General features: G+C 41.4%; 1 protein-coding gene across 1 annotated transcript; it reads left to right on the top strand.

Moving 5' to 3' along the window:
• The first annotated feature begins 1,509 nt into the window (after positions 1-1,509).
• LOC133009638 (uncharacterized) lies at positions 1,510-25,887 on the top strand. Its single transcript, XM_061077438.1, has 31 exons — positions 1,510-1,548; positions 1,834-2,034; positions 2,458-2,592; positions 3,203-3,343; positions 3,543-3,660; positions 4,245-4,298; positions 4,982-5,108; positions 5,463-5,597; positions 7,545-7,648; positions 7,734-7,858; positions 8,461-8,573; positions 8,653-8,790; positions 9,357-9,459; positions 10,422-10,522; positions 10,780-10,926; positions 11,024-11,185; positions 13,262-13,454; positions 13,964-14,098; positions 14,709-14,849; positions 15,049-15,166; positions 15,862-15,909; positions 16,598-16,724; positions 17,572-17,706; positions 19,465-19,568; positions 19,654-19,778; positions 20,387-20,499; positions 20,579-20,716; positions 21,283-21,385; positions 24,114-24,214; positions 24,474-24,620; positions 24,718-25,887. Exons 2-31 carry the CDS (start codon positions 1,845-1,847, stop codon positions 24,883-24,885), a joined length of 3,789 nt encoding a protein of 1,262 aa, XP_060933421.1. The 5' UTR covers positions 1,510-1,548; positions 1,834-1,844; the 3' UTR covers positions 24,886-25,887.
• The last annotated feature ends 242 nt before the right edge of the window (positions 25,888-26,129 follow it).

Here is a 26,129-nt window from a genome sequence, read left to right as displayed (position 1 = left end):
ACTTTGAAATAAATTAAACACAGAACTTTGTAGGGCTATTTGAGTCCTCCCCATATTTGTGGAAAATGTATGAAATAAGAAGTACCCTATTTTTAAATAAATAAAACCATATAGCTGCAGCTACTAGTGTAACGGACTGGGTTTATGTTTATGTTTGGTTTTGACGTATGTTCAGTAAAACACTGTGTTGAAGGAGCGTTCTGATGTCTGAGGGTCAGTGAAGGGGTCGAACATGTGACTGTTTGGACCAATAGGATGGTTGTTCGGGGATCTGAGCTCAATGAGGAAATGAAGTGTTGTGTGCGAGTGACAGAGTGCACATGTCCGTGTAGAGGATAATAAAAGCTACTAAACCACGGAGAAGTTCCGTGTCCTGTGTAAGCGGGGACGCTACAATAGCTTAAAAATATATATTTTAGCTGGCGAAATATTAAAACAAAAAGCGAGAGCAGGTCAGACTGGATCCGAACACAGATACTGAAGCTGCAGCTGCAGCTTTACTTTAACTCGCCTTAAAAAAATTGATGGCGTTAAAATGGGTTTGCGTTAACGCCGTTAATAACGCGTTAAACTGACAGCTCTAATATATATATATATATAAATGTAACAAAACCACCAGCCTACTGTACTTTCCGGACTATAGATCGCACATGTAGGCTATATAGGCCGCACCTGCTAATTTTTAAAAGAAATTGTACATAAATAAGCCGCACTTCTCTATAAGCCGCAGGTGTCCCCGTTGAAACATGAGATATTAAGGCGGCAAGATGTTACAGGAAATATTTTTTAAAACTTTTACATCCACAACTACATATATAACGCAAATGCTTTTTTTCAGAACAGTGCTTTTAACAGAGCTAAAGTTGTCTTCTTCAGTATCGGAATTGAACAGCCTGAAGGTATGTCATTACTTTACACATTTTCTTGGCGAAAATATAGAACCTGCCAGCAAAAGTCACTGATCACTCTCGCCATCGTCCTCCTGTGCACTTAAACCATTGAAGTCCTCTTCTTCAGTGCTCCACGCTGTTAGGATCCACTGGCAGACTTGAGAAAAAGTTGCTCTTAGCATGCAACATGTAGCGCCCTACCCACAATTCTCAGGTGCACTACGTCACACACACAACATATTTCTTAAAGGGGCAGGCCATACCTGCAACACTATGAAATTATGGTATTCAACGTGATGCCCTGGAATCCTTACACATCAATGCATCTGTATTAATAATCTAATGACAATAATCCACGGAACTGAGAACGTCTATTTTGCATTATTTCATTCTGAGAATTGTTCCTCATTCTGAGTTCATTCTGAGGAACAGTTCTCAGAATGAAATAATGCAGAATAGACGTTCCCAGTTCCCTATTAGAGCGGATGTTTGTGGGAGAGAGAGAGAGATAGAGTGTGTGTGTGTGTGTGTGTGTGTGTGTGTGTGTGTGTGTGTGTCACAGACGGCAGGACACTCCCTCTTAACAAATCTTTTCTTTTCTTTTTTCAAAGTTCAGTCAGTTGAATTTCATTGAGGGAGCACGCTGCAAGCTGCAAGGGTGAGTCCTTCTTCTTTTTGTTTCAGAGGCTAGACATGTTTCTAATAATGTATAACAATGTATAAGCAGTGAATTGCATGTTGCAGCTTGGTTGGTGTTGTCACAGCCTCATTCTTCTGGAGCTGATTCAACCAGATTCCATGTTGTGTGAACTCCTGTGATAACTATGAGCACCACCGGAAATGCTTCTGTAAATAAAGTGCACGGGTATAAGAGAGCTGCAAAGACTCTGGGAGACCTGGCTTGCATTTTCACTCCAGTGTTTATTATGTGTGCATGCAACAGAGTGAGAGACCATGACCGAGGAAAAAGCCAGGGAACCTACTGCTGCAGGAGTGGGTCCAGATGATGGGCCACGTGAAGAGGGGGCTCCTCCGAGGGGGAAGTGGGCCAACAACCAGGAGTATCTACTCTCCATGACTGGGGGAATCATTGGCGTTGGGAACTTGTGGCTATTTCCTTTTTCGTGCTACAGGCATGGAGGAGGTGAGACGCAGGTTTGGTTTTTTTTGCCAGCTGAGGGTGGTGTAATAGCTTTGCATACATAACATGCAAACTAACTAACAAACAATGGACAAACAGACCAAAAACATAACACCCTTAGCGAATGGATTTACCTCCAGAGTTTCCATTGTTGTCATCATAGTCAACATTTCATCAGTTCACATTTTAGTTGGATTCTTCTCTAAAGATTCCGCTCCCCCTATACACAGTGTTTGTTTATATTAAGTACATTGCAAATTATATAATATAACTGTAACTCTATTCAATGCAGAATTAGCAGTTATTCCAACGATTCCCTAATGTTATATAACATGTACAGGAATTGTGGCTTAATATGTGATTTATTCCATGCTGGTGTTTGTGGAACCCCTTCCTCACAAGTCTACATCTTTTGTCTCCCTCCAGCTGCTTTTCTCATCCCTTACTTTCTGTGCCTCCTCTTCATCGGCGGCCCTCTCTTCTTACTGGAGACGGCGTTGGGCCAGTACACCAACGAGGGTGCAGTCACGGCTTGGAGGAAGATATGTCCCATGTTCGAGGGTAAAAACCATGCTCGGACGCATTTCTGGGGGATTGCACAATTAGTCCATTGATACAACAGGAAATGGATGGTTTTCATTGTTTTTAAAATTGGTTTTGGAGCTGTGTGAAGGCCTTCCACGCTCTTAAAGATTACGTGTTACTTTTCCATGAACCAACAATATAGAGATCACAGTTATATTTTCGAGTATTTAAACCCTGCGGAGCTGTTTTCTGAGGAAAGTGTAGGAGCCCGTCTTTGAGTTTATTCAGTGGGCTGCTCTTAGATCCTCTGCAGGAGTTCAGCAGCAGCTCAACCCTCAACAATAGCTGACTTGTACATCCTCAGTCATGCTTGCGTCAGGCTAAGTTGCTAAGGACAGAGGATTCACTAATCTTGAGTGTAAGGGAACATTTCATTGATTGTGCAAACGTCCATTGGTTAATTGTACACATCAAATGCCTGTGATGTCCAACCCAAGTGAACCAGAGAACACATGTGTGCACCAGTGTTGGAGAACTGGGATCTAAACCACCAGCCCTAAGGAGCTACGAGTGTTGCATAACACGGCAGAAGAGGGCCGCCACAGAGACTTTCACTAACTACGTGAAAACCAATTGTGTCCTGCAGGGGTTGGGATAGCGTCCCAAGTCACCACATTCTATATGAACACCTACTTCATCGTCGTTTTGGCCTGGAACATCTTCTACCTGATTTACTCCTTCAAAATCCCTTTGCCCTGGTCTAGTTGTGACAACGAGTGGAACTCTGGTAAGACGCCATCGCCAACGCATGCTGCCTTGTTTATGCACATCTGTATTTGATCAGCAGCATGGAATTCAACACACATACAGACTAAATCTCAATTTATTGCAGACCTCGGTGGACATGCACGATAAAACCTCCAGCATACTTTGGCGTTTTGACTTACGCACTATTCGTCTCAATGTAATCTCTCTCTCCTTTGTAGAGTTATGTCACAATCCAGTCAACATGATCGCAAACCCCCACCTGTTTTCCACCAACACCAGCTGGTCGTTCCTAAACAACATCTCCTTGCCTGATGACTTTGAGTACGCACCGTACTTGTAAGTTGCATCTTAGTAGTGGGAATTCATCATGTTGATGTGATACATAAGAAAATTGTATGATATATGAGATGAGTCTTGGCCTCCATAGTTCAAACTGCTGCGGGAAACACACCGACTTTTATGAGTTCGGAGCAGTAGGTTCTTGTATCTGTTTCTCTAATAGAAACAAATGCTATTAATTGCAGTCTTGGACTGTTTTGGGTTAAAAGGTTTGCACAATAAATATAGAAAAAACAAATAAGGTGCCACATTGTAGAGTCTTTTTAGTTCGGTACATGTCCCATCCACCCACATGGAGGAGGCAACCTATACTGCTGCCAGCCACCAGCTGTCAAAGGTATCTTGGCGAGAAAAAATTCAAGTGTCAGAGTCAGGATTGTTCCTTTTGCTAAATCAATTACTGTTATGAAACGTGTATTGTTATCTGATTATTTTTGAGTGTGTCTTCTCATCTATCTATTGGCATTTCCTGTAATGTTAAATCATTTAAAACATGGGCTGCAATGGAGATGAACCTGAATGGTTTTTAGCATTTAAAAAATTACTATTCATATTACTGTGATTTCAACTCACTTTTACAGCAATCAAACGGACGAATTACAGTTGGACCCTACACCGGAGGAGGAGTTCTGGAGGTGAGAGAGACATCGGCTAGAACACTTATCTACTTCTGCATGACCTGAAAACAACAGTAAAATCCTTGCCCTCAGTGAGCTTCTCTTTAGGCCAAACATTCTTCAGCAATCAGCTCCTCATGTTTCCCTGATACTGAGAGGCCATCTTTACTCTTGGGCTGCTGAGTGAGTGTGACGTAAATGATGAAATGTCAGGGTGAACCTATAGCTCTATGACTATACAGCAGGAAAATGTGCCGGGGAGTACACGCGTTGATCATGGTTTCCAACAAGCGTCATATATCAGGACGAAAAAGAGGAGCCATACACGTTAAAAGATGCCTTTGAAGATCTCAACTTGAAAAGAGGATGAGATTCGAGAGCTTTTGGGGATAAGGGCCGACGCTCAACTCTGGGAAATGTTGGAACTCACTGTTGTTTCCTCCTTCTCATTTTTAGACGTTTCTAAACACAGCTGCTCTCCACATGTTAATCTCGTGATTTAGTGTGAGAACAGATACTGTGAAATCAATCCCAACATACTATTGCTCCTCATAATGGGAACAATGCATGCTCTTCTCCCTGCAGCCCTCTTCAATATAAATTAAAGCCATCCAAGTAAATCTGAGAGCGATTATATCATCTGGATTTCACAAGAAAATATTTGCTTTTGTGTATTCACTTGTTACCGGTGTGATTGACAGGAATCGTGTGTTAAGAATGTCTGACGAGCTCTTGGGTAAGGTGCACTGGGACCTGGCTCTGTGTCTCCTGCTGGCCTGGATCATATGTTACTTCTGCACGTGGAAGGGAATCAAATCCATTGGAAAGGTGAGTTTTTGTGAATCTCTGCTGTAACTTCCGGGACAAACAACATATGACGAAAGAAAAACAAGTCAAACCTTTTACTTCTTTCTTAATTTAGAAATCAAGTGAGTTAAACCAAATTTATATAATGTGCCAACACTAAATGGCACATGGACAAAGTTAGCGAGCAGCTAATTAGCTTAGTAGAGTGTGTGCATTATAAGAGCCAGGTGTTTATTCAAGATTGAGTCGGTGGAGACCAAAAACGGAGACAAAAGTGTGAAACCTTAATGCGAAAGTTGGGCTGACTCGTATATACTATCTTTATAAAGTGGGGTGCGGAACAAATAACCTTGGTCTTATTTTGTGTTTTTGTAGGTGGTTTACTTTACAGCTACAGTCCCCTACCTGCTGCTGCTCATCCTCTTCTTCCGTGCAGTGACGCTCCCAGGAGCAGGACAGGGCCTGTGCTACTACCTCTGTCCAGATTTTAGAAGACTCGCCGACCCATTTGTAAGATGATGACTTTCAAAAAAATTCTCAGTAAAGCCATTTGGCTGCCATCTGAAATTCAGCAAGTGGCTCTCAAATAAATAAATGCTGTAGAGTGTTGGGCTGTGTAATTGCAACTCTCTCGGCTTCCTGCTCATCTCTCAGTTAGATTCCTCTGTTCTAACAGGATGAATATACAGCCCCACTCCCCCCCTCCTGTTTCTGATCCCAAGACGGGGACTTAACAATAAAAGCAAACAGAGGCCCTTTCTCTGTGAGAAGCTTGGCAAATAAATCAAACATTAACATCATCACTTGGGCAGGGACAAAATACCCTAACAGCAATATACGATTATCTATTTGATATTATCTATATCAAATATCGATATTTAATTCTATAGTTTGAACTTTTGCCAGTTTATGGTTATTTTACACTGGAATGATGTCATTTGAAGACACTGACATGTTAGTGTATTTGTTGCAACTAAGAAGACACTAAGATGCACTTTTTGTGTAATGTTTTCCCTCAAGCTCTGGGAAAATGACACCTAATCTCAGCAAATCCTGCTCTTTTAGCTCTTTAGGGTTGTTTTGTATTCTTCTTCAGTTAAAAAGATATCGGGAAATAACGTTATGATTGTATTGCAATATATCAATTATCCCTGTATCATGATATTATCATTATCAAGGGGCCTTTATTGCGTATTGTATTGCATCGTGAGTTCCCCTGTGATTCTAGACCCCTAGAAAAAGGTGGGGAGGTCTTTCTCCCACAAACTGAATCATTAGAGCCGTCCGCAGCCTCCTCCCCCATCCTGCCTGCTGCTTCTCTCTCTTTTTCTCAACTCTCAGCGTCTGGGGTGTAAAGCTATCATCCGAGGGTTAAGCCTGCGGAATTTGTCTTTGGGGGGGGGGGGGGGGGGGGTTATTTCCTCTTCCCATGCAGCCATGTTTTGCATACAAGCACACACATGTGTATATAAGGATTCCTGTAAGAAGTGTGTGCATGAAATAAATTAGATTTTTACGTTGGCAGTTTCTTTCCCAGACACGTTTAACTGGATTTCTTTTTGTTTTGGCTGCAATCGCGGTCAGAAGACAAGCTGTGGCTTGTGAACTATCGGGAGAATCTTATTCCGTAACCATGGAAGCGAGCAAAAGGGAACAGCTCATTATTTCTGAATGTTGAAAGCCGGTGAAAGCAGTTATGAGCAGACTTGCACAATGCGAGATTGGTCTTAAAAAGCAGATCTGTCTCTTATAGCGTGCGTGAGCTCAGCGGACAGGCATCTGTTTTTTTCTTGAGCTGCAGAGGAAATCACAATGGAGCTCTGGCCCACATCTGTGGTCTGTGTCATGTGTGAATGTGTCTGCTTTTATCCATGTGTGAATATGTATATGCAGAGCAGCCAACCAAGGCTTTGAAATATAGCACATGCTTCTAAGGGCGCAATAGTCTCCTCTTTGTCCAGTGTCGGAAGCGAAGGTCCTTAGCCTCAGACCGAGGCCTCCATCCCTGACCCGGGGTTGGTTGTGAGTCAGACCCCTCGCAGGGAGAGTAAGACGAGCTGTGTGTTGCTTTGGAGCCTTTCCAATTTGTGTAGCGGGAAGTGTTCTGTCTCGTAGTACGACTCTCAGCGCTGTGGTGCCTCTAATGTTAACCAGATGCTGTCAGCACCAGTGCCTGAAGACAGACAGTCGTGTAAACAATGCCGCCTACACACACAGAACTGAATGAACAAATGCAAATGTGGTTCACACACGTAGTTGTTAAAAACTGGTGACTTTTGTTTAATTTTGATGAGTTACATTTTCCGTTGCTTTGTTCCGTTGCTTGTTTCCGGCTGTCTGTCCGTCCCATTCTTGTGAACATGATTGTTTTTATCACCTAAAGAGTTGTCATGTTCTGTGACTGTGAGTTACAAATAAAGTGATTCAAATCCAAAGTCAATTTCACGGCTTCTCCAGGCATGGGAGGCTGCAGTGATGTGTGTGATGTACACCTACGCCACGTGTCAAGGGGTCCTGACCACTCTGGGAAGCTACAACAAGTACAACCGCAACTGCTACAGGTCGGGGGAGATTTACTCGCGCACGTCCTCACATTCGCAATCTTTCGTCAGTGGGCTTTTTGAGACTTTTCTTGTTCTGTTGCAGGGATTGCATTGCACTGTGCTGCCTGAGCTGTGCGACTGGCATCTTTGCGGGTTTCATCGTGTTCTCAGTGTTGGGATTCCTGGCTTACGTGCAGGGTTTGGAGATGTATGATGTTGCCTCTTTTGGTGAGTTAACGCTGCAATCCCCAAACAGTTGCAACAATGCATTGGAAAGCTGGCAGTGTTGCCAACTACCTCCACTGTCCACAAGATGGCATCTTGTATTTAGAAACAGCTGAAAGGGTGTTTCACTTCAGCCACCTTGGCAAAGGATTTTCTCAGGCATTGAAAATGTCGACCTTCTATGACGTTTTCTTATATTTTAATGCTTTTTTTTTTTACATTAATGTTTTTTAATTGTTTGTTCTACTTTTTTCCCCCTTTTAACGGTTTAGGAAAAAACATAATGTATCTATAGAATGTTGCTATTCATCTTATATGCTATATAACTCAGGATCAAGGATATCTTGAGTAAAGAAATCTGTATCCACACAAACTCAGCTGCACATTGGAGATGGAGAATATAAATGCAATATAAAAAACATAAAATAAGTTAAAATCACAGATTATTAACCAAGGCCAATAGCAGCTGAGACGAATTATTACCTGCATGCAGACAAACTGTATCTGCAGCCGGACAGAAACGATATTCTTGACATTTTCCAGAGTTCATGTCTGAAAACCGCTTCAGTAGAGTAAAATAACCACAGATATTTTTGCTTTTGTAGGTCCGGCTTTGATCTTCAAGGCCTTTCCTTTGGCCCTGTCGGTGCTGCCTGGCTCCAGTTTCTGGGCTGTGCTCTTCTTCCTCACCGTCTTCCTCCTGGCTGTCGACACTCAAGTCTGTAATGCCCAATACAAAATACAGTATCCCTGGATCATAGTCACAAAAATCTAATCATGAGGTTATGTGCTCACAGTTTATGTTTATGGAGAGTCTAGCCACAGCCATCACAGACATGTTCCCACGTCACCTGAGGAGGCCTGGAGCGAGGGAGGTCCTGGTCCTGGTCATTGCTATCGTTTGCTTCCTACTGGGACTGCCGTTCATCACTGAGGTAAAGTGTGAGGGCGATTTGGGGTCCCCAGCTAAACGGGACCAGGGGAGCCCCACTCCCAACCAACACATCATATACGTTCTAGCCTTTAACAAAGCCTCTAGAATCACACAGCTTTTGGCAGAAAGCTAGGGGCAAGGGGCTTTCTGACTATGGTGTCGTCGCACTTCACCTTAGAAAGCCAATCACACAATTAAAAGGCGTCCTCACAAAATGTTCATTGCCGTGGATCAGCCGTTCCAGCTTAGGCCGCAAACTGAGTCATAATTAAAAAGCTAGTGATTAAAATAGAGGCATGCTAACATGATGAGTTCTGATGGTCAACACTGTCAACATTATCAGCTTCATATCGTTAGCATTGTCATTGTGAGCATGCTAGCATGCTGATATTAGCATTCAGCTCAAAGCCTTGGCTTCACTTAAGAAGTTGCCAGATTCCAGGAGAAAACCGAAACTGCAGAAAATGAAAGATTATTGTTCGGACAGTGATGCAGAAGATGCTCTTTCTTGTACTTGCTGTGACCTTTTGCCTTTTCCTATATTTTTCTTTCCTCCTCGTGCTTCAGGGAGGGATAATCCCCTTTGAAATTGTTGACAGTTATGGAGCCAATGGGAGCATTCTCCTCTTCATTTCCTGTTTGGAGACCGTCATCATCGGCTGGGTGTATGGTAAGTCAGGTGATCGGCTACAAAAAGCTATTTTGTTTCTTGCTCTACAGTTTCTATCGCACAGTCATTACAAACTTTTATTTATGTTGAACTTTTGCAATAGAATGGAACACTTGGGAAGTTGCAACTGACCCCAACCCAGGGGGCAACATGTTAGAAATACAAATTAACTTTTTCCGGAAATGGTAACACGCAATCCTGTGCAAACAAGGTACATGAAAATAATAGGCAAAATTGTACTGTGAAATTTCATTAACAATTGAATATTATTTGAATTTCTTAAACAATGAGGAATGAAAATCAAATAGGAATATTTGGGAAGATTGAGCAGCCCTGGTGGTTTTATATGCCACTGTCCATATCTTCATTCAGCCCTGGGACGAGTCCTCCACCTGCTGGACTAAACCTGTATCAGCACCTTGTGTGATGGTTAAACGTGGAGCAGGCCTCATCTCTCCCACATGAGCAGAGTAACACAGAAATACACTGAAATCGATGAATGTTTTGTCAGGATTTCTTCTCTTTTAATTACCCATATATTACAAACATTTTTCTTTCCTATCCCAATTGTCCGCCATCATTATTGTTAAAGATTTCTGGCTGACTTACATGTCGGAGAATAATTCCTCTGATATCCTTATTTGTCTTTCCATATTAACTCTCACCTCTCGGTTTGCTGCTTTCTTCATCTCCCCTCTGACTCTTCTTCTCCTCATTAGACCACAATTGGTGTTTAACCTCTATTTGTGTGTATGTAAACAGGGAAAAACAAGCTATAACTGTAGTTTCTAAATAAATGAAGCCAGGTACAATGTAAATGTTGTCCACTTATTATAAAGGAGCATAAAATGGAAAATCTAAATCGGATTCCCCTTCTCTTTGGATATATTCCCTGGGAAAACCACAATCTTGTTCCCTTTTCGTTTTTTGACCAACACCTCCTGTCCAATGCTGAAATTCAGGAGCGGACCGTTTCTACGACAACATTGAGGACATGATCGGGTATCGACCGAACCCCGTGATCAAGTACTGCTGGATGTTCATCACGCCGTTCATCTCTGTTGTGAGTAGTATTAGTAGGTGCAAAACAACGGACGCACACATGTCATACAAAAGTCCTTCGTCTGCTCCTTGAATAACAACGTGAAACCAAAACTAATGCAATCAAATGTTAATAATAAAGACATGAAACTACATCGTATAGACAAGTACTTCTTTGCTAGTTGGAAGAACAATTGGTCCCTCACTCTACAAAGCAGACCACACTTTTTATTTTTTTAACAGCTACACCTTCTAACTCTCCCCTTTTCTGTCCCCTAGCTCTTGCTTGTGTTTAGACTGTTAAGTCATTCCTCTTACTTGGAACACGGCTCCAGACTTCAACCTGTGGACTCCATAGTCGGCGCTTTACTTTTCGTCACTCCGCTGATGTGCATCCCAGTGTTCATTTTTGTGGCACTGTGGAGGGTGAGTGAATTAAAAACTCTTGCTATTATTGTGCGATAGATGTGCGTTTGGGATGAGGTTTTAAAATTGCGTTTATTTTCCTCCATTTTTAAACCAGAACCCCAAAAACATAACCTCTCCGTCCAGCGACCTGCGCCAGGCACGGCCCCACAAGCCTGTGCTCACGCTGTGTAAACGCGTCATCTTCAAGGCACAGGGGCCGCCTGTCGGGACCACGGCCGAGAGACACGAGAAGATAATGATGGAGGAGCCCATCGGGGTGTGATGGTTGTTGATGGCGCTTGTAGACCCGCAGGAAGTGATTGTGCATATAGGTGGTTTTGATGACTTTTACCAGTATGTGACAGGTAAACGACACATTAATCATTCCTAAAAGACATATATACATCTAAATGTATAAATTACTCCACGTATAATCAAACACACTGTATTCATACTTATCCTTCTAATAACTGTAGAAATGTGTTTTTAGTTTATATTTGTCAACAAGAAGAGAATGGGAATTCGGAAGCTGTTGGAGCCACTTGCACCTTAATTTCCCCTAATTAATGCAGAAACGGCGGCGTGAACCTGTAAAATGCCACCCCCCCCCCCCATTTTGTACATTGCCGGCCCTGTCATGATATTAGCAGTTGCCTCGTTTAGAGTTTTACATATTTTTGTTGGTTTATTTAATCAAAATACTGTCATATTGATCCAGTAAGATACAATTAGCCCAGGATTCAACTCTGAATTCTTACAAATGTATTAAACAGCAAATTCATATCACATTTAAAACTGCAATCAATCCTGTATAAGTCTTATAAACAGCTAGTGACATGTACTGTTTAACAAGAGCTAGAGTGTAGTTCAACAATTTTCCACCTCATTGTGTTAATTTGGGGAAATAACAGAAATATAAGAAAATAACACCTCTTGTATGAAGAAATGTAAAAGTTGCAGTGTTTAAACTTTCTTTGCGCATTTGTCCGACATTGTATCGCTCAGCGTTGAATTTATTGCCGTCGCTACCGGCCCTTCTGTCTTCATCTATGTTTAACGAAGCCTTTCATTGTTGCATTAATGCCCCAATGAAACATCAGATTCATGCACGAGGCGAAACCATAAAGGAAGAAGCTTCTTTTATCGGAAGTTCTTCATCTTTCAGCTCTAGAACAATCCTCCTCGGTTTCCTGCAACCATTTCCACGTGTATATATATGTATACTGTGACACATAAACTCTTCCCATCTTTAATCTCGGCAACCTCTTTATTCTGCCCCCCCCCCATTATCAGTAGATATCTGCTACCTACACCCCTTGTCAAAGTTTTAACTAAATTGTGCAAAAAAATAATAAAGATAATACTAGAACACAAAAGTTTTCCGTACATTTATTTATTTTCCATTGCATTTAATTCTCTTTTTTTCAATGAGTAACATATTGGGCTTTTCTCAATCGCAAAATTATAAATAAAAACTAAATAACAAAACCACCAGCCTATTCAATCTGATGCCCTGGAATCCTTACACATCAATGCATCTGTATCAATAATCTAATGACAATAATCCACGGAGCTGAGAACGTCTATTCTGCATTATTTCATTCTGAGGAACAGTTCTCATCAGAGCTGATGTTTGTGGGAGACAGGCACGTGCACAGACATTTTGGGGGGCAGGTGCTCAAACCACCTGGTTGGTTGGGGGGACTTCAAGAACTCAAATAAATGCCCCGTCAGATATCAAAACACATTGGGGGGAATTGATGAAAGAGAGAGTAATTTTTATTCTTAATTACTGATGAATGAGGAAAAAATTGGGCTCCAGCAGAAAGGGCACTTTTCTCATCCAGGGCAAAAGGGCTGGTGCTTGAGCACCACTAGGGGTCTATCTGTGCACTAGCCTGGTGGGAGAGAGAGAGTGTGTGTGTGTGTGTGTGTGTGTGTGTGTGTCTTTGTGTGTGTGTGTTTGTGTCACAGACTGCAGGACACTCCCTCTTTACAAATCTTTTCTTTTTTCCCCCCCAAAGTTCACTCCCTCGCATTCCATTGAGGAAGCTGCACGGGTGAGTCCTTCTTCTCTTTGTTTCAGAGGCTAGACATGTTTCTAATAATGTATTACAATGTATTGGCAGTGAATTGCATGTTGCAGCTTGGTTGGTTTTGTCACAACCTCTTTCTTCTGGAGCTGATTCAACCAGACTCCGTGCTGTGTGAACGGCTGTGATAACTATGAGCACCACGGGAAATGCTTCTGTAAATAAAGTGCACGGGTATAAGAGAGCTGCAAAGACTCTGGGAGACCTGGCTTGCATTTTCACTCCAGTGTTTATTTTGTGTGCATGCAACAGAGTGAGAGACCATGACCGAGGAAAAAGCCAGGGAACCTACTGCTGCAGGAGTGGGTCCAGATGATGGGCCACGTGAAGAGGGGGCTCCTCCGAGGGGGAAGTGGGCCAACAACAAGGAGTATCTACTCTCCATGACTGGGGGAATCATTGGCGTTGGGAACTTGTGTCTATTTCCTTGTTCGTGCTACCAACATGGAGGAGGTGAGACGCAGGTTATTTTTTTTTTCTGGCTGAGGTTAGTGTAATAGCTTTGCATGGATTTAACATGCATATAAGCTTCGGATTGCACTGCAACAATAATTATCGCAATATAATTTTCATCAATAGCAATATAACACAAATTCACTATATATGGGGAAGTAATGCTCATGCAATGGGTACAACAAATACCTCCACATGATCTAGTAGGTTATGTTTTCACTTCTATCCGTTCGTTCGTTTGTTGTTTGTTTGATTGTAACCAGGATTACGCAAAAACTACAAAACTAATTTCCATTCTATACACAGTGTTTGTTTATATTAAGTACATTGCAAATTATATAATATCAATGTAACTCTATTCAATGCAGAATTATCAGTTATCAGTTATTCTAACCATTCCCTAATCTTATATAACATGTAGGGAAAATGTGGCTTAATATGTGATTTATTCCATGCCGGTGTTTGTGGAACCCCTTCCTCACAAGTCTACATCTTTTGTCTCCCTCCAGCTGCTTTTCTCATCCCTTACTTTCTGTGCCTCCTCTTCATCGGCGGCCCTCTCTTCTTACTGGAGACGGCGTTGGGCCAGTTCACCAACGAGGGTGCAGTCACGGCTTGGAGGAAGATATGTCCCATGTTCGAGGGTAAAAACCATGCTCGGACGCATTTCTGGGGGATTGCACAATTAGTCCATTGTTACAACAGGAAATGGATGGTTTTCATTGTTTTCAAAATTCATTTTGGAGCTGTGTGAAGGCCTTGCACGCTCTTAAAGATTACGTGTTACTTTTTCATGAACCAACAATATAGAGATCACAGTTATATTTTCGAGTATTTAAACCCTTCGGAGCTGTTTTCTGAGGAAAGTGTAGGAACCCGTCTTTGAGTTTATTCAGTGGTCTGCTTTTAGATCCTCTGCAGGAGTTCAGCAGCAGCTCAACCCTCAACAATAGCTGACTTGTACATCCTCAGTCATGCTTGCGTCAGGCTAAGTTGCTAAGGACAGAGGATTCACTAATCTTGAGTGTAAGGGAACATTTCATTGATTGTGCAAACGTCCATTGGTTAATTGTACACATCAAATGCCTGTGATGTCCAACCCAAGTGAACCAGAGAACACATGTGTGCACCAGTGTTGGAGAACTGGGATCTAAACCACCAGCCCTAAGGAGCTACGAGTGTTGCATAACACGGCAGAAGAGGGCCGCCACAGAGACTTTCACTAACTACGTGAAAACCAATTGTGTCCTGCAGGGGTTGGGATAGCGTCCCAAGTCACCACATTCTATATGAACACCTACTTCATCGTCGTTTTGGCCTGGAACATCTTCTACCTGATTTACTCCTTCAAAATCCCTTTGCCCTGGTCTAGTTGTGACAACGAGTGGAACTCTGGTAAGACGCCATCGCCAACGCATGCTGCCTTGTTTATGCACATCTGTATTTGATCAGCAGCATGGAATTCAACACACATACAGACTAAATCTCAATTTGTTGCAGACCTCGTAGGAAATGCAAGATAAAACCTCCAGCATACTTTAGCGTTTTGACTTACGCACTATTCGTCTCAATGTGATCTCGCTCTCCTTTGTAGAGTTATGTCACAATCCAGTCAACATGATCGCAAACCCCCACCTGTTTTCCTCCAACACCAGCCTGTCGTTCCTAAACAACCATACCCTGCCTGATGACTTTGAGTCCATACCGTACTTGTAAGTTGCATCTTTACCATTGAGCTGTTTGTGGCACAGGCTGAATTCGTAGTGGGAATTCATCATGTTGATGTGATACATAAGAAAATTGTAAGGTATATGAGATGAGTCTTGGCCTCCAAAGTTTAAACTGCTGCGGGAAACACACCGACTGTTATGAGTTCAGAGCAGGAGGTTCTTGTATCTGTTTCTCTAATAGAACTAATGCTAACTTAACTTGGGTTAACACGTTCGCACAATAAATAGAAAAAAAACAAATAAGGTGTCCGGTTGTAGAGTCTTTTTAGTTCAGTACATGTCCCATCCACCCACATGGAGGAGGCAACCTATACTGCTGCCAGCCACCAGGGGCTAATATCACATCATCTATCTTTTAATAAGATGTCAAAGGTATCTTGGCGAGAAAAAATTTAAGTATCCGAGTCAAGATTGTTTTCTTTTGCTAAATCAATTAAACAGTTATTAAAGGTGTATTGTTATGTGATTACTTTAACTTACAAATATCAATATTTGTACCCGCTTCATAAAAGCAGTATCACTCCTGTGTGTGCCCTCTCATCTATCTATTGGCATTTCTTGTAATGTTAAAAAAATATATATTTAAATAATGCGCTGCAATTGAGATGAGCCTGAATAGTTTTTAGCATTTCAAAAATTTATAGTTATATCACTGTTACTTCAACTAACTTTTACAGCACGGAAGGATCAGAGTCGGACAGCACACCGGTGGAGGAGTTCTGGAGGTGAGAGAGACATCGGCTAGAACACTTATCTACTTCTGCATGACCTAAAAACAACAGTAAAATCCTTGCCCTCAGTGAGCTTCTCTTTAGGCCAAACATTCTTCAGCAATCAGCTCCTCATGTTTCCCTGATACTGAGAGGCCATCTTTACTCTTGGGCTGCTGAGTGAGTGTGAGGTAAATGATGAAATGTCAGGGTGAACCTATAACTCTATGACTATACAGCAGGAAAATGTGCCGGCGAGTACACGCATTGATCATGATTTCTAACAAGCGTCATATATCACGATGAAAAATAGGAGCCATACACGTTAAAAGATGCCTCTGAAGATCTCAACTTGAAAAGACTACGAGATTAGAGAGCTTTTGGGGATAAGGGCCGACACTCATCTCTGGGGAATGTTGGAACTCACTGTTGTTTCCTCCTTCTCATTTTTAGACGTTTCTAAACACAGCTGCTCTCCACATGTTAATCTTGTGATTTAGTGTGAGAACAGATACTGTGAAATCAATCCCAACGTACTATTGCTCCTCATAATGGGAACAATGCATGCTCTTCTCCCTGCAGCCCTCTTCAATATAAATTAAAGCCATCCAAGTAAATCTGAGAGCGATTATATCATCTGTACTGTATTTCACCAGAAAATATTTGCATTTGTGTATTCACTTGTTACCGGTGTGATTGACAGGAATCGTGTGTTAAGAATGTCTGACGAGCTCTTGGGTAAGGTGCACTGGGACCTGGCTCTGTGTCTCCTGCTGGCCTGGGTCATATGTTACTTCTGCACGTGGAAGGGAATCAAATCCATTGGAAAGGTGAGTGTTTGTTAATCTCTGCTGTAACTTCCGGGACAAACAACATATGACGAAAGAAAAACAAGTCAAACCTTTTACTTCTGTCTTTTAATTTAGAAATCAAGTGAGTTAAACCCAATTTACATAATGTGCCAACACTAAATGGCACATGGACAAAGTTAGCGATCAGCTTATAAGCTTAGTAGAGTGTGGGCAATGTGGTAAATTCATATGAATAGATCCCTGTAACCTGGGTATGAACCAGAATCACATGTTTAAGCATGCAGCCCTCATCTTAAGATTCTCAGTAATTCCTCATTGTGTTTTTAGTTAGTTCTCTCCCCTAGAGAATGATCTCTGACCTGTTAATGGATAAGCATAGAACATGGGTCTTTGTCCTTCTGCACGAGGCATGTTTTTATGGATACACCATTTCATTTACATTATATGCTTAGACACATGCAGTCATGTCCTGCTAAACCACGAGATTTGGGATGTTGTTTTGCCTTGGGTCGCAACCTCTCTATATAATGTATGCTCAACTCCTGCAAAGGCAGGCTTCCATTATTGGCGTGTGGATATCTCCGGATCTCGAGAGTCCGTCCTGACCTGTAAGACTTTTGTGTAATAAGCTTTAAACTATACAAGCAAGTTTTGGGTCCGCGTAGAATTCTTCCTTCAACATCAACTTCACCATCATCGACACCTTGCGGCTGCTCAAAATAGACGATAGCAATAAAAGAGCCAGATCTCTACCCAACCATTGAGTTGGTAGAGACCAAAAATGGAGCAAAAAGACTCGTATATACCATCTTTATAAAGTGGTGTACAGAACCAATAACCTTGGTCTTATTTTGTTTTTTTGTAGGTAGTCTACTTCACAGCTACAGTCCCCTACCTGCTTCTGCTCATCCTCTTCTTCCGTGCAGTGACGCTCCCAGGAGCAGGACAGGGCCTGTGCTTCTACCTCTGTCCAGATTTTGGAAGACTCTCCAACCCATATGTAAGATGATGACCTTTTAAAAATTCTCAGAAAAGCCATTTGGCTGCCATCTGAAATTCAGCAAGTGGCTATCAAATAAATAAATGGTGTAGAGTGTTGGGCTGTGTAATTGCAACTCTCTCGGCTTCCTGCTCATCTCTCTGTTAGATTCCTCTGTTCTAACAGGATGAATATAGCCCTGTGATTCTAGACCCCTAATATTCAGTCCTCTCCAGTGGGATTTTCGAAAACACATTGTGAGAGTGTCCTTGCATAAAAAGTCATCATAACAAGATTGAAGCTGAAACTGAAGTTGGCAATTCGCCATTGTTGCAAAAGTTTGAACCTTTTTTTACATTCATAAAAAAAAACAACACAGGACATTGCATTCTTTCAAAAGAACAGGGGGGATTAGACTAGAGACTAGACTAGAGAGACTAGAGGGAGATGCTGCTTGCACAATGACTGCGTCTGTTGTATCCAGCAATAGCAGCATAAAAAGGTGGGGAGGTCCTTCTCCCACAAACTGGATCATTAAAGCCTTCCGCAGCCTCCTCCCCCATCCTGCCTGCTGCTTCTCTCTCTTTTTCTCACAACACAACTCTCAGCTTCTGGGCTGCGAGGCTATCATTGGAGGGTTAAGCCTGCGGAATTTTGTCTTTGGGGGCCAGGCAGGGGGGGCATTTCCTCTTCCCATGCAGCCATGTTTTGCATACGAGCACACACATTCCTGTAAGAAGTGTGTGCATGAAATAAATTCGATTTTTACATCACCAGTTTCTTTCCCAGAAAGTTTTGGCTGTAATCGCGGTCAGAATACAAGCTGTGGCTGCGCTTATCGGACGGTGTATAAAAAAGCTTTTCATAAAACTCTGAGCTATCGGGAGAATCTTATTCAGTAACCATGGAAGCAAGCAAGAGGGAAAAGCTAATTTTTGTTGAATGTTGAAAACAGGTGAAAGCGGTTATGAGCAGAGTTGCACAATGCGAGATTGGTCTAAAAAAGCAGATCTGTCTCTTATAGCATGCGTGAGCTCAGCGGACAGGCATCTGTTTTTTCTTGAGCTGCAGAGGAAATCACAATGGAGCTCTGGCCCACATCTGTGGTCTGTGTCATGTGTGAATGTGTCTGCTTTTATCCATGTGTGATTATGTATATGCAGAGCAGCCAACCAAGGCTTTGAAATAAAGCACATGCTTATAAGGGGCGCAATAGTCTCCTCTTTGTCCAGTGTCGGAAGCGAAGGTCCTTAGCCTCAGACCGAGGCCTCCATCCCTGACCCGGGGTTGGTTATGAGTCAGACCCGTCGCAGGGACAGTACGAAGAGCTGTGTGTTGCTTTGGAGCCTTTCCAATTTGTGTAGCGGGAAGTGTTCTTTCTCGTATAGTAAGACTCTCAGCGCTGTGGTGCCTCTAATGTTAACCAGATGCTGTCAGCACCAGTGCCTGAAGACAGACAGTCATGTAAACAATGCCGCCTACACACACAGACCTGAATGAACAAATGCAAATGTGGTTCACACACGTAGTTGTTAAAAACTGGTGAGTTCCGTTTAATTCTGATGAGTTACATTTTCCGTTGCTTTGTTACGTTGCTTAAAACATTTTTTATGCCTCAGCCAACAGTCAGTGGCAAGAGGCATTAGGTTTCCGGGTTGTCTGTCCGTCCCATACTTGTGAACATGATTGTTTTTATCACTTAAAGAGTTGTCATGTTCTGTGACTGTGTTTTACAAATAAAGTGATTCAAATCCAAAGTCAATTTCACGGCTTCTCCAGGCATGGGAGGCTGCAGTGATGTGTGTGATGTACAACTACGCCACGTGTCAAGGGGTCCTGACCACTCTGGGAAGCTACAACAAGTACAACCGCAACTGCTACAGGTCGGGGGGGCTTTACTCGCGCACGTCCTCACATTCGCCATCTTTCATCAGTGGGCTTTTTGAGACTTTTCTTGTTCTGTTGCAGGGATAGCATGGCACTGTGCTGCCTGAGCTGTGTGACTGGCATCTTTGCGGGTTTCATCGTGTTCTCAGTGTTGGGATTCCTGGCTCACGTGCAGGGTTTGGAGGTGAATGATGTTGCCTCTTTTGGTGAGTTAACGCTGAAATCCCAAAACAGTTGCTATGCTTATAACAATGCATAGGAAAGCTGGCAGTGTAGCCAACTACCTCCACTGTCCACAAGATGGCATCTTGTATTTAGAAACAGCTTAAAAGTTGTTTCACTTCAGTCACTGTGGCCAAAGGATTTTCTCAGGCATTGAAAATGATGTCGACCTTCTATGACGTTTTCTTATATTTTAATGCTTTTTTTTATATAAATGCTTTTTAATTGTTTTTCGCCTTGTAACGGTTTAGGAGAGCACCTCATGTATCTTTATAGAATGTTGCTAAACATTAATCAGTTTATATGCTATATAACTCAGGATCAAGGATATCTGGAGTACAGAAATCTGTATCCACACACCTCAGCTGCACATTAGAGATTAAGAATATAAATGCAATATAAAAATCATAAAATAAGTTAAAATCATAGATGATTAACCAAGGCCAATAGCAGCTGAGACGAATTATTACCTGCATGCAGACAAACTGTATCTGCAGCTGGACAGAAACGATATTCTTGACATTTTCCAGAGTTCATGTCTGAAAACCGCTTCAGTAGAGTAAAGTAACCACAGACATTTTTGCTTTCATAGGTCCTGCTTTGATCTTCAAGGCCTTTCCTTTGGCCCTGTCGGTTCTGCCTGGCTCCAGTTTCTGGGCTGTGCTCTTCTTCCTCACCGTCTTCCTCCTGGCCGTCGACTCTCAAGTCTGTAATGCCCAATACAAAATACAGTATCCCTGGATCATAGTCACAAAAATCTAATCATGAGGTTATGTGCTCACAGTTTATGTTTATGGAGAGTCTAGCCACAGCCATCACAGACATGTTCCCACGTCACCTGAGGAGGCCTGGAGCGAGGGAGGTCCTGGTCCTGGTCATTGCTGTCGTTTGCTTCCTACTTGGGCTGACGTTCATCACTGAGATAAAGTGTGAGGGCGATTCGGGGTCCCCAGCTAAACGGGACCAGGGGAGCCCCACTCCCAACCAACACATCATATACGTTCTAGCCTTTAACCAAGCCTCTAGAATTACACAGTTTTTGGCAGAAAGCTAGGGGCAAGGGGCTTTCTGACTATGGTGTCGTCGCACTTCACCTTAGAAAGCCAATCACACAATTAAAAGGCGTCCTCACAAAATGTTCATTGCCGTGGGTCAGCCGTTCCAGCTTAGGCCGCAAACTGAGTCATAATTAAAAAGCTAGTGATTAAAATAGAGGCATGCTAACATGATGAGTTCTGATGGTCAACACTGTCAACATTATCAGCTTCATATCGTTAGCATTGTCATTGTGAGCATGCTAGCATGCTGATATTAGCATTCAGCTCAAATCCTTGGCTTCACTTAAGAAGTTGCCAGATTCCAGGAGAAAACCGAAACTGCAGAAAATGAAAGATTATTGTTCGGACAGTGATGCAGAAGATGCTCTTTCTTGTACTTGCTGTGACCTTTTGCCTTTTCCTATATTTTTCTTTCCTCCTTGTGTTTCAGGGAGGGATAATCCCCTTTAAAATTGTTGACAGTTATGGAGCCAATGGGAGCATTCTCCTCTTCATTTCCTGTTTGGAGACCGTCGTCATCGGCTGGGTGTACGGTACGTCAGGTCATCTTACTCTACAGTTTCTATCGCACAGTCATGTTGTGCAATAATGCTTTAAAAGTGATACCATAAAATGCAGTAACACCCATAAGTGAAAGATGATAACATCATTCAGAATATTCAATTAAATGGAACACGTCAGATGTTGCAACTCACCCAAACCCAGGGGGCAACATGTTAGAAATACAAATTAACTTTTTCTGGCAATGGTAACTAGACAATCCTTTGTAAACAAGGTACATGGCAATAATAGGCGAAATTGTATTGTAAAATGTCATTAACAATTGAATATTATTCGAGTTTCTTAAACAATGAGGGATGAAAATCAAATGGGATTATTGGGGAAGATTGAGCAGCCCTGGTGGTTTAATATGCCACTGTCCATATCTTCATTCAGCCCTGGGACGAGTCCTCCACCTACTGGACTAAACCTGTATCAGCATCTTGTGTGTTGGTTAAACATGGAGCAGGCCTCATCTCTCCCACATGAGCAGAGTAACAAAGAAGTACACTGAAATCGATGAATGTTTTGTGCTCTCTTTAAATGTGTCGGGATTTCTTTTTTTTTAATAACCCATATATTCCGCAGCGGCTTCCTTTTCCCCCTCTTTCAGCTGTTTAGCCGTTCGTTCGGCCCCTTCAGGGCGAGTCTGATTTGTAAGTGCAGATGCGTCTTCACCCAAATTTAAATGAGGCCGTTCACTTCGGTGCTCCGCAGAGATGGAGCTAGTTTACAGGGGTTGATTCACTGCATCATTTAACCCTTTGATACACAACATGGGTCAAAAGTGACCCGATGGAGTTTTAATTGTAAATATCTTTGCAATAAATGTATTTCATCATTCAGAATTCCAGGAATTCCTCAATTAACTTGTTTTTGATCATTACACACTCTTATTGTTATTTGTCCTTATTTACTTTTTTAATAAAAATCATTTTTGTATCACTACCCCTCTAAGGCACAACATGGGTCAAAAATGACCCGTATTCATTTCACATGTTATTTCATGCATGGCTGTGCTTCTTTGCTATAACTTTTAAAATCTATTTATTTAATCATTTAATGTTACAAAGTATTAATTAAAATATCTTGTTTTTGATTACCACAAATCATTATTTTCATTTTCTCTGTCTTAATTTTTGAACTAAAATGTTTTTTTGTATTACTACATCAAGTTTACACACATGGGTAAAAAATGACCCATGTATGCAAGTCTGAATTTGATAGGAACCTTTGATTTGTAAATGTTTGTAGTTAGGAACGTGTTTACTGTGGAAAACTTTTCACATGCCACACTTGTCAGAACTACTTGTCAGAACTAAACAGGCTGCTTTTTCACATCTGATTCATGTAAGTCTTATTTTACAATGGTTTTACCTAAGAAAATATTTGATATCTTGTGAAAAGATAACTTCACATAACATTTGAACATTATTTCCCTCTACTGGTGGGAAAGATAAATATGTCCAATATTATTAGCTAGCTGTTAACATATTCTCTTTTAGCTAGCTAATGTTAGCTTATGTAAGCTAGGTAAATACTAGCTAACGATAGCTAGGTCAACATGATTTAGTTCTGACAAGTAGTTTTGACAAGTGTGGCATGTGAAAAGTTGTCCACAGTAAACATGTTCCTAACTACAAACATTTACAAATCAAAGGTTCCTATCAAATTCACACTTGCATACATGGGTCATTTTTTACCCATGTGTGTAAACGTGATGAAGTAATACAAAAACTATTTTAGTTCAAAAATTAAGACAGAGAAAATGAAAATAATGATTTGTGGTATCAAAACCAAGATATTTTAATGAATACTTTGAAATATTAAATGATTAAATTAATAGATTTTAAAAGATATAGCAAAGAAGCACAGCCATGCATGAAATAACATGTGAAATGAATACGGGTCATTTTTGACCCATGGAAGGGTAGTGATACAAAAATGTTTTTTATTAAAAACGTAGAAAAGGACAAATGAAAATAAGAATTTGTGATGATCAAAAACAAGTTAATTGAGGAATTACTGAAATTCTGAATGATGAAATACATTTATTGCAAAGATATTTACAATTTAAACTCCATCGGGTCATTTTTGACCCATGTGTGTAAACTTGATTTAAAAATACAAAAACTATTTTAGTTCATAAATTATGAAAGATAAAATGAAAATAATGATTTGTGGTAATCAAAAACAAGATATTTAATGAATACTTTGAATATTAAATGATGAAATAATTAGATTTCCAAAAATATAGCAAAGAAACACTCAGCCGTGCATGAAATAATATTGAAAGTCAATACGGGTCATTTTTGACCCATGTTGTGCCTTAGAGGGGGTTTGCAAACAGGCTCGATGCTGGTTATTCACTTCATCAATCTCACGCCAGGTTTCACTTCTCCTCCCGTTCCTGTCTTGAGCAGCTGAAGATGAACAACTTTCTTCATCTCCCCTCTGACTCCTCTTCTCCTCATTAGCCCACGACTGGTGTTTAACCTCTATTTGTGTGTCTGTAATCGGGGAAAACAAGCTATAACTGTAGTTTCCAAATAAATGAAGCCAGGTACAATGTAAATGTTGTCCACTTATTATGAAGGAGCATAATATGGAAAATCTAAATCTGCTTCCCCTTCTCTTTGGATATATTCCCTGTGAAAACAACAATCTTGTTCCCTTTTTTGTTTTTTTGACCAACACCTCCTGTCCATTGCTGAAATTTAGGAGCAGACCGTTTCTACGACAACATTGAGGACATGATCGGGTATCGACCGAACCCCGTGATCAAGTACTGCTGGATGTTCATCACGCCGTTCATCTCTGTTGTGAGTAGTATTAGTAGGTGCAAAAAAACGGACGCACACATGTCATACAAAAGTCCTTCGTCTGCTCCTTGAATAACAACGTGAAACCAAAACTAACCCAATCAAATGTTAATAATAAAGACATGAAAGTACATCATATCCACAAGTATTTTTCTTTGCTAGTTGGAAGAACAACTGGTCCCTCACTCTAGAAAGCAGACCACACTTTAAATTTTTTTCACAGCTACACCTTCTAACTCGCCCCTTTTCTGTCCCCTAGCTCTTGCTGATGTTTAGAATGAAAAGTCATTCCTCTTACTTGGAACACGGCTCCAGACTTCAACCTTGGGACTCCATAGTCGGCGCTTTACTTTTCGTCACTCCGCTGATGTGCATCCCAGTGTTCATTTTTGTGGCACTGTGCAGGGTGAGTGAATTCAAAATTCTTGCTATTATTGTGCGATAGATGTGCGTGTGGGATGAGGTTTTAAAATTGCCTTTATTTTCCTCAATTTTTAAACCAGAACCCCGAAAACATGACCTCTCCGTCCAGCGACCTGCGTCAGGCGCGGCCCCACAAGCCTGTGCTCACGCTGTGTAAACGCATCATCTTCAAGGCACAGGGGCCGCCTGTCGGGACCACGGCCGAGAGACACGAGAAGATAATGATGGAGGAGCCAATCGGGGTGTGAGGGTTGTTGACGGCGCTTGTAGACCCGCAGGAAGTGATTGTTTATATAGATGGTTTTGATGGCTTTTACCAGTATGTGACAGGTAAACGACACATTAATCATTTGTAAAAGACGGGTACATTAAAGTGTAAAAAAATATCTAAATGTATATATTACTCCACGTATAATCGAACACGCTGTATTCATACTTATCCTTCTAATAACTGTAGAAATCTGTTTTTCTGACGGTACTCGACGCAGCAGGAGATTCTCCTCTCAGAAGCGTGAGGGGGCGGAGCAGCAGGAAGAGGCGGGGCGTGACATTAATCCTGCTTTTTCCTTTTCCTGGCTTCTGCATTTTGTGAAATCCACCTACTCATTCACTAACCCCTCCTCCCTGTATAGGGACGTCTATGTAGAGGAATATATATCGTGAGCTCCTCGATGAAAGAAAGAAGCCGAAAACTTTTTCAAATACCAAATTTATTGATTATGGTGTAAAACAACGTCTGCTGGTGAAATGTCCCATAATAACTGCATAGTCTATTAAAAATGTCGCTCTACATTTGGACGGCATCACGATATGGCAAACTGACTATAGTGTGGACTGCATCACTCCTCTCTAACTCCACCCTCCCTGATCTGATTATTTTCTAAACCATTAGCTCTACCTCCTTTAAATCACTCATTACCTCATGTATCAGACACATTAGTTATTGCAACATTTTATTTGTAATTAAATGTGTTTTTTTTAAAATCGAATCAAAGCAGCTAAAACTACAATGTTTCTCTCTGTTAATGCAAAATCTGCAGGTTTGTTGGGGTTCAGGTGTCGAAATTGAAGTAATGTGAGTGATGGAGTGAACAAAATGTTTCGGTTACTTTTGAATTCTCTTTTGTAGAAGACCAAAAACAGATTTTTTGATACTTTGATAATTTGCATAAAATCTTCACTTCATTGTCTGTGTGTGCAGATGGTGATGAACTCTTTGCATCTCATTAAATATCTGTTGGTTAAATATCCTGGTGCTATGTGACTCTGTCAATATTGATTTCTGAAGAGGGAGGATCAACAATCGATAACAGTCCAGTTCAGTGACGGGATCTCGTGTTTCCTGCTTTCTGGTAGTTAAACCCAAATTCCCAATTTTATTTGTCGCATAAAATAAATATATGAATCCTGCGTGAAGGTGAAGAGGGAAACGAGCTGTAAATGTGAGTGATGTCACAGGATATGTGTGGTTTGGCGAACATGACGTTGCTCC

This window comes from Limanda limanda, chromosome 1 (genome assembly GCF_963576545.1).
Source record: "Limanda limanda chromosome 1, fLimLim1.1, whole genome shotgun sequence".
NCBI classification, from domain to species: domain Eukaryota; kingdom Metazoa; phylum Chordata; class Actinopteri; order Pleuronectiformes; family Pleuronectidae; genus Limanda; species Limanda limanda.
This window is presented reverse-complemented; position numbering and strand designations above follow the sequence as displayed.

Coding starts and splice junctions, on each gene's coding strand:
- LOC133009638 (XM_061077438.1), top strand. CDS start 1,845: ATGACCGAGGAAAAAGCCAGGGAACCTACTGCTGCAGGAGTGGGTCCA. Junction 3,344..3,542: donor TGACAACGAGTGGAACTCTG/GTAAGACGCCAT, acceptor TCTCCTTTGTAG/AGTTATGTCACAATCCAGTC. Junction 14,099..14,708: donor GATATGTCCCATGTTCGAGG/GTAAAAACCATG, acceptor TGTGTCCTGCAG/GGGTTGGGATAGCGTCCCAA.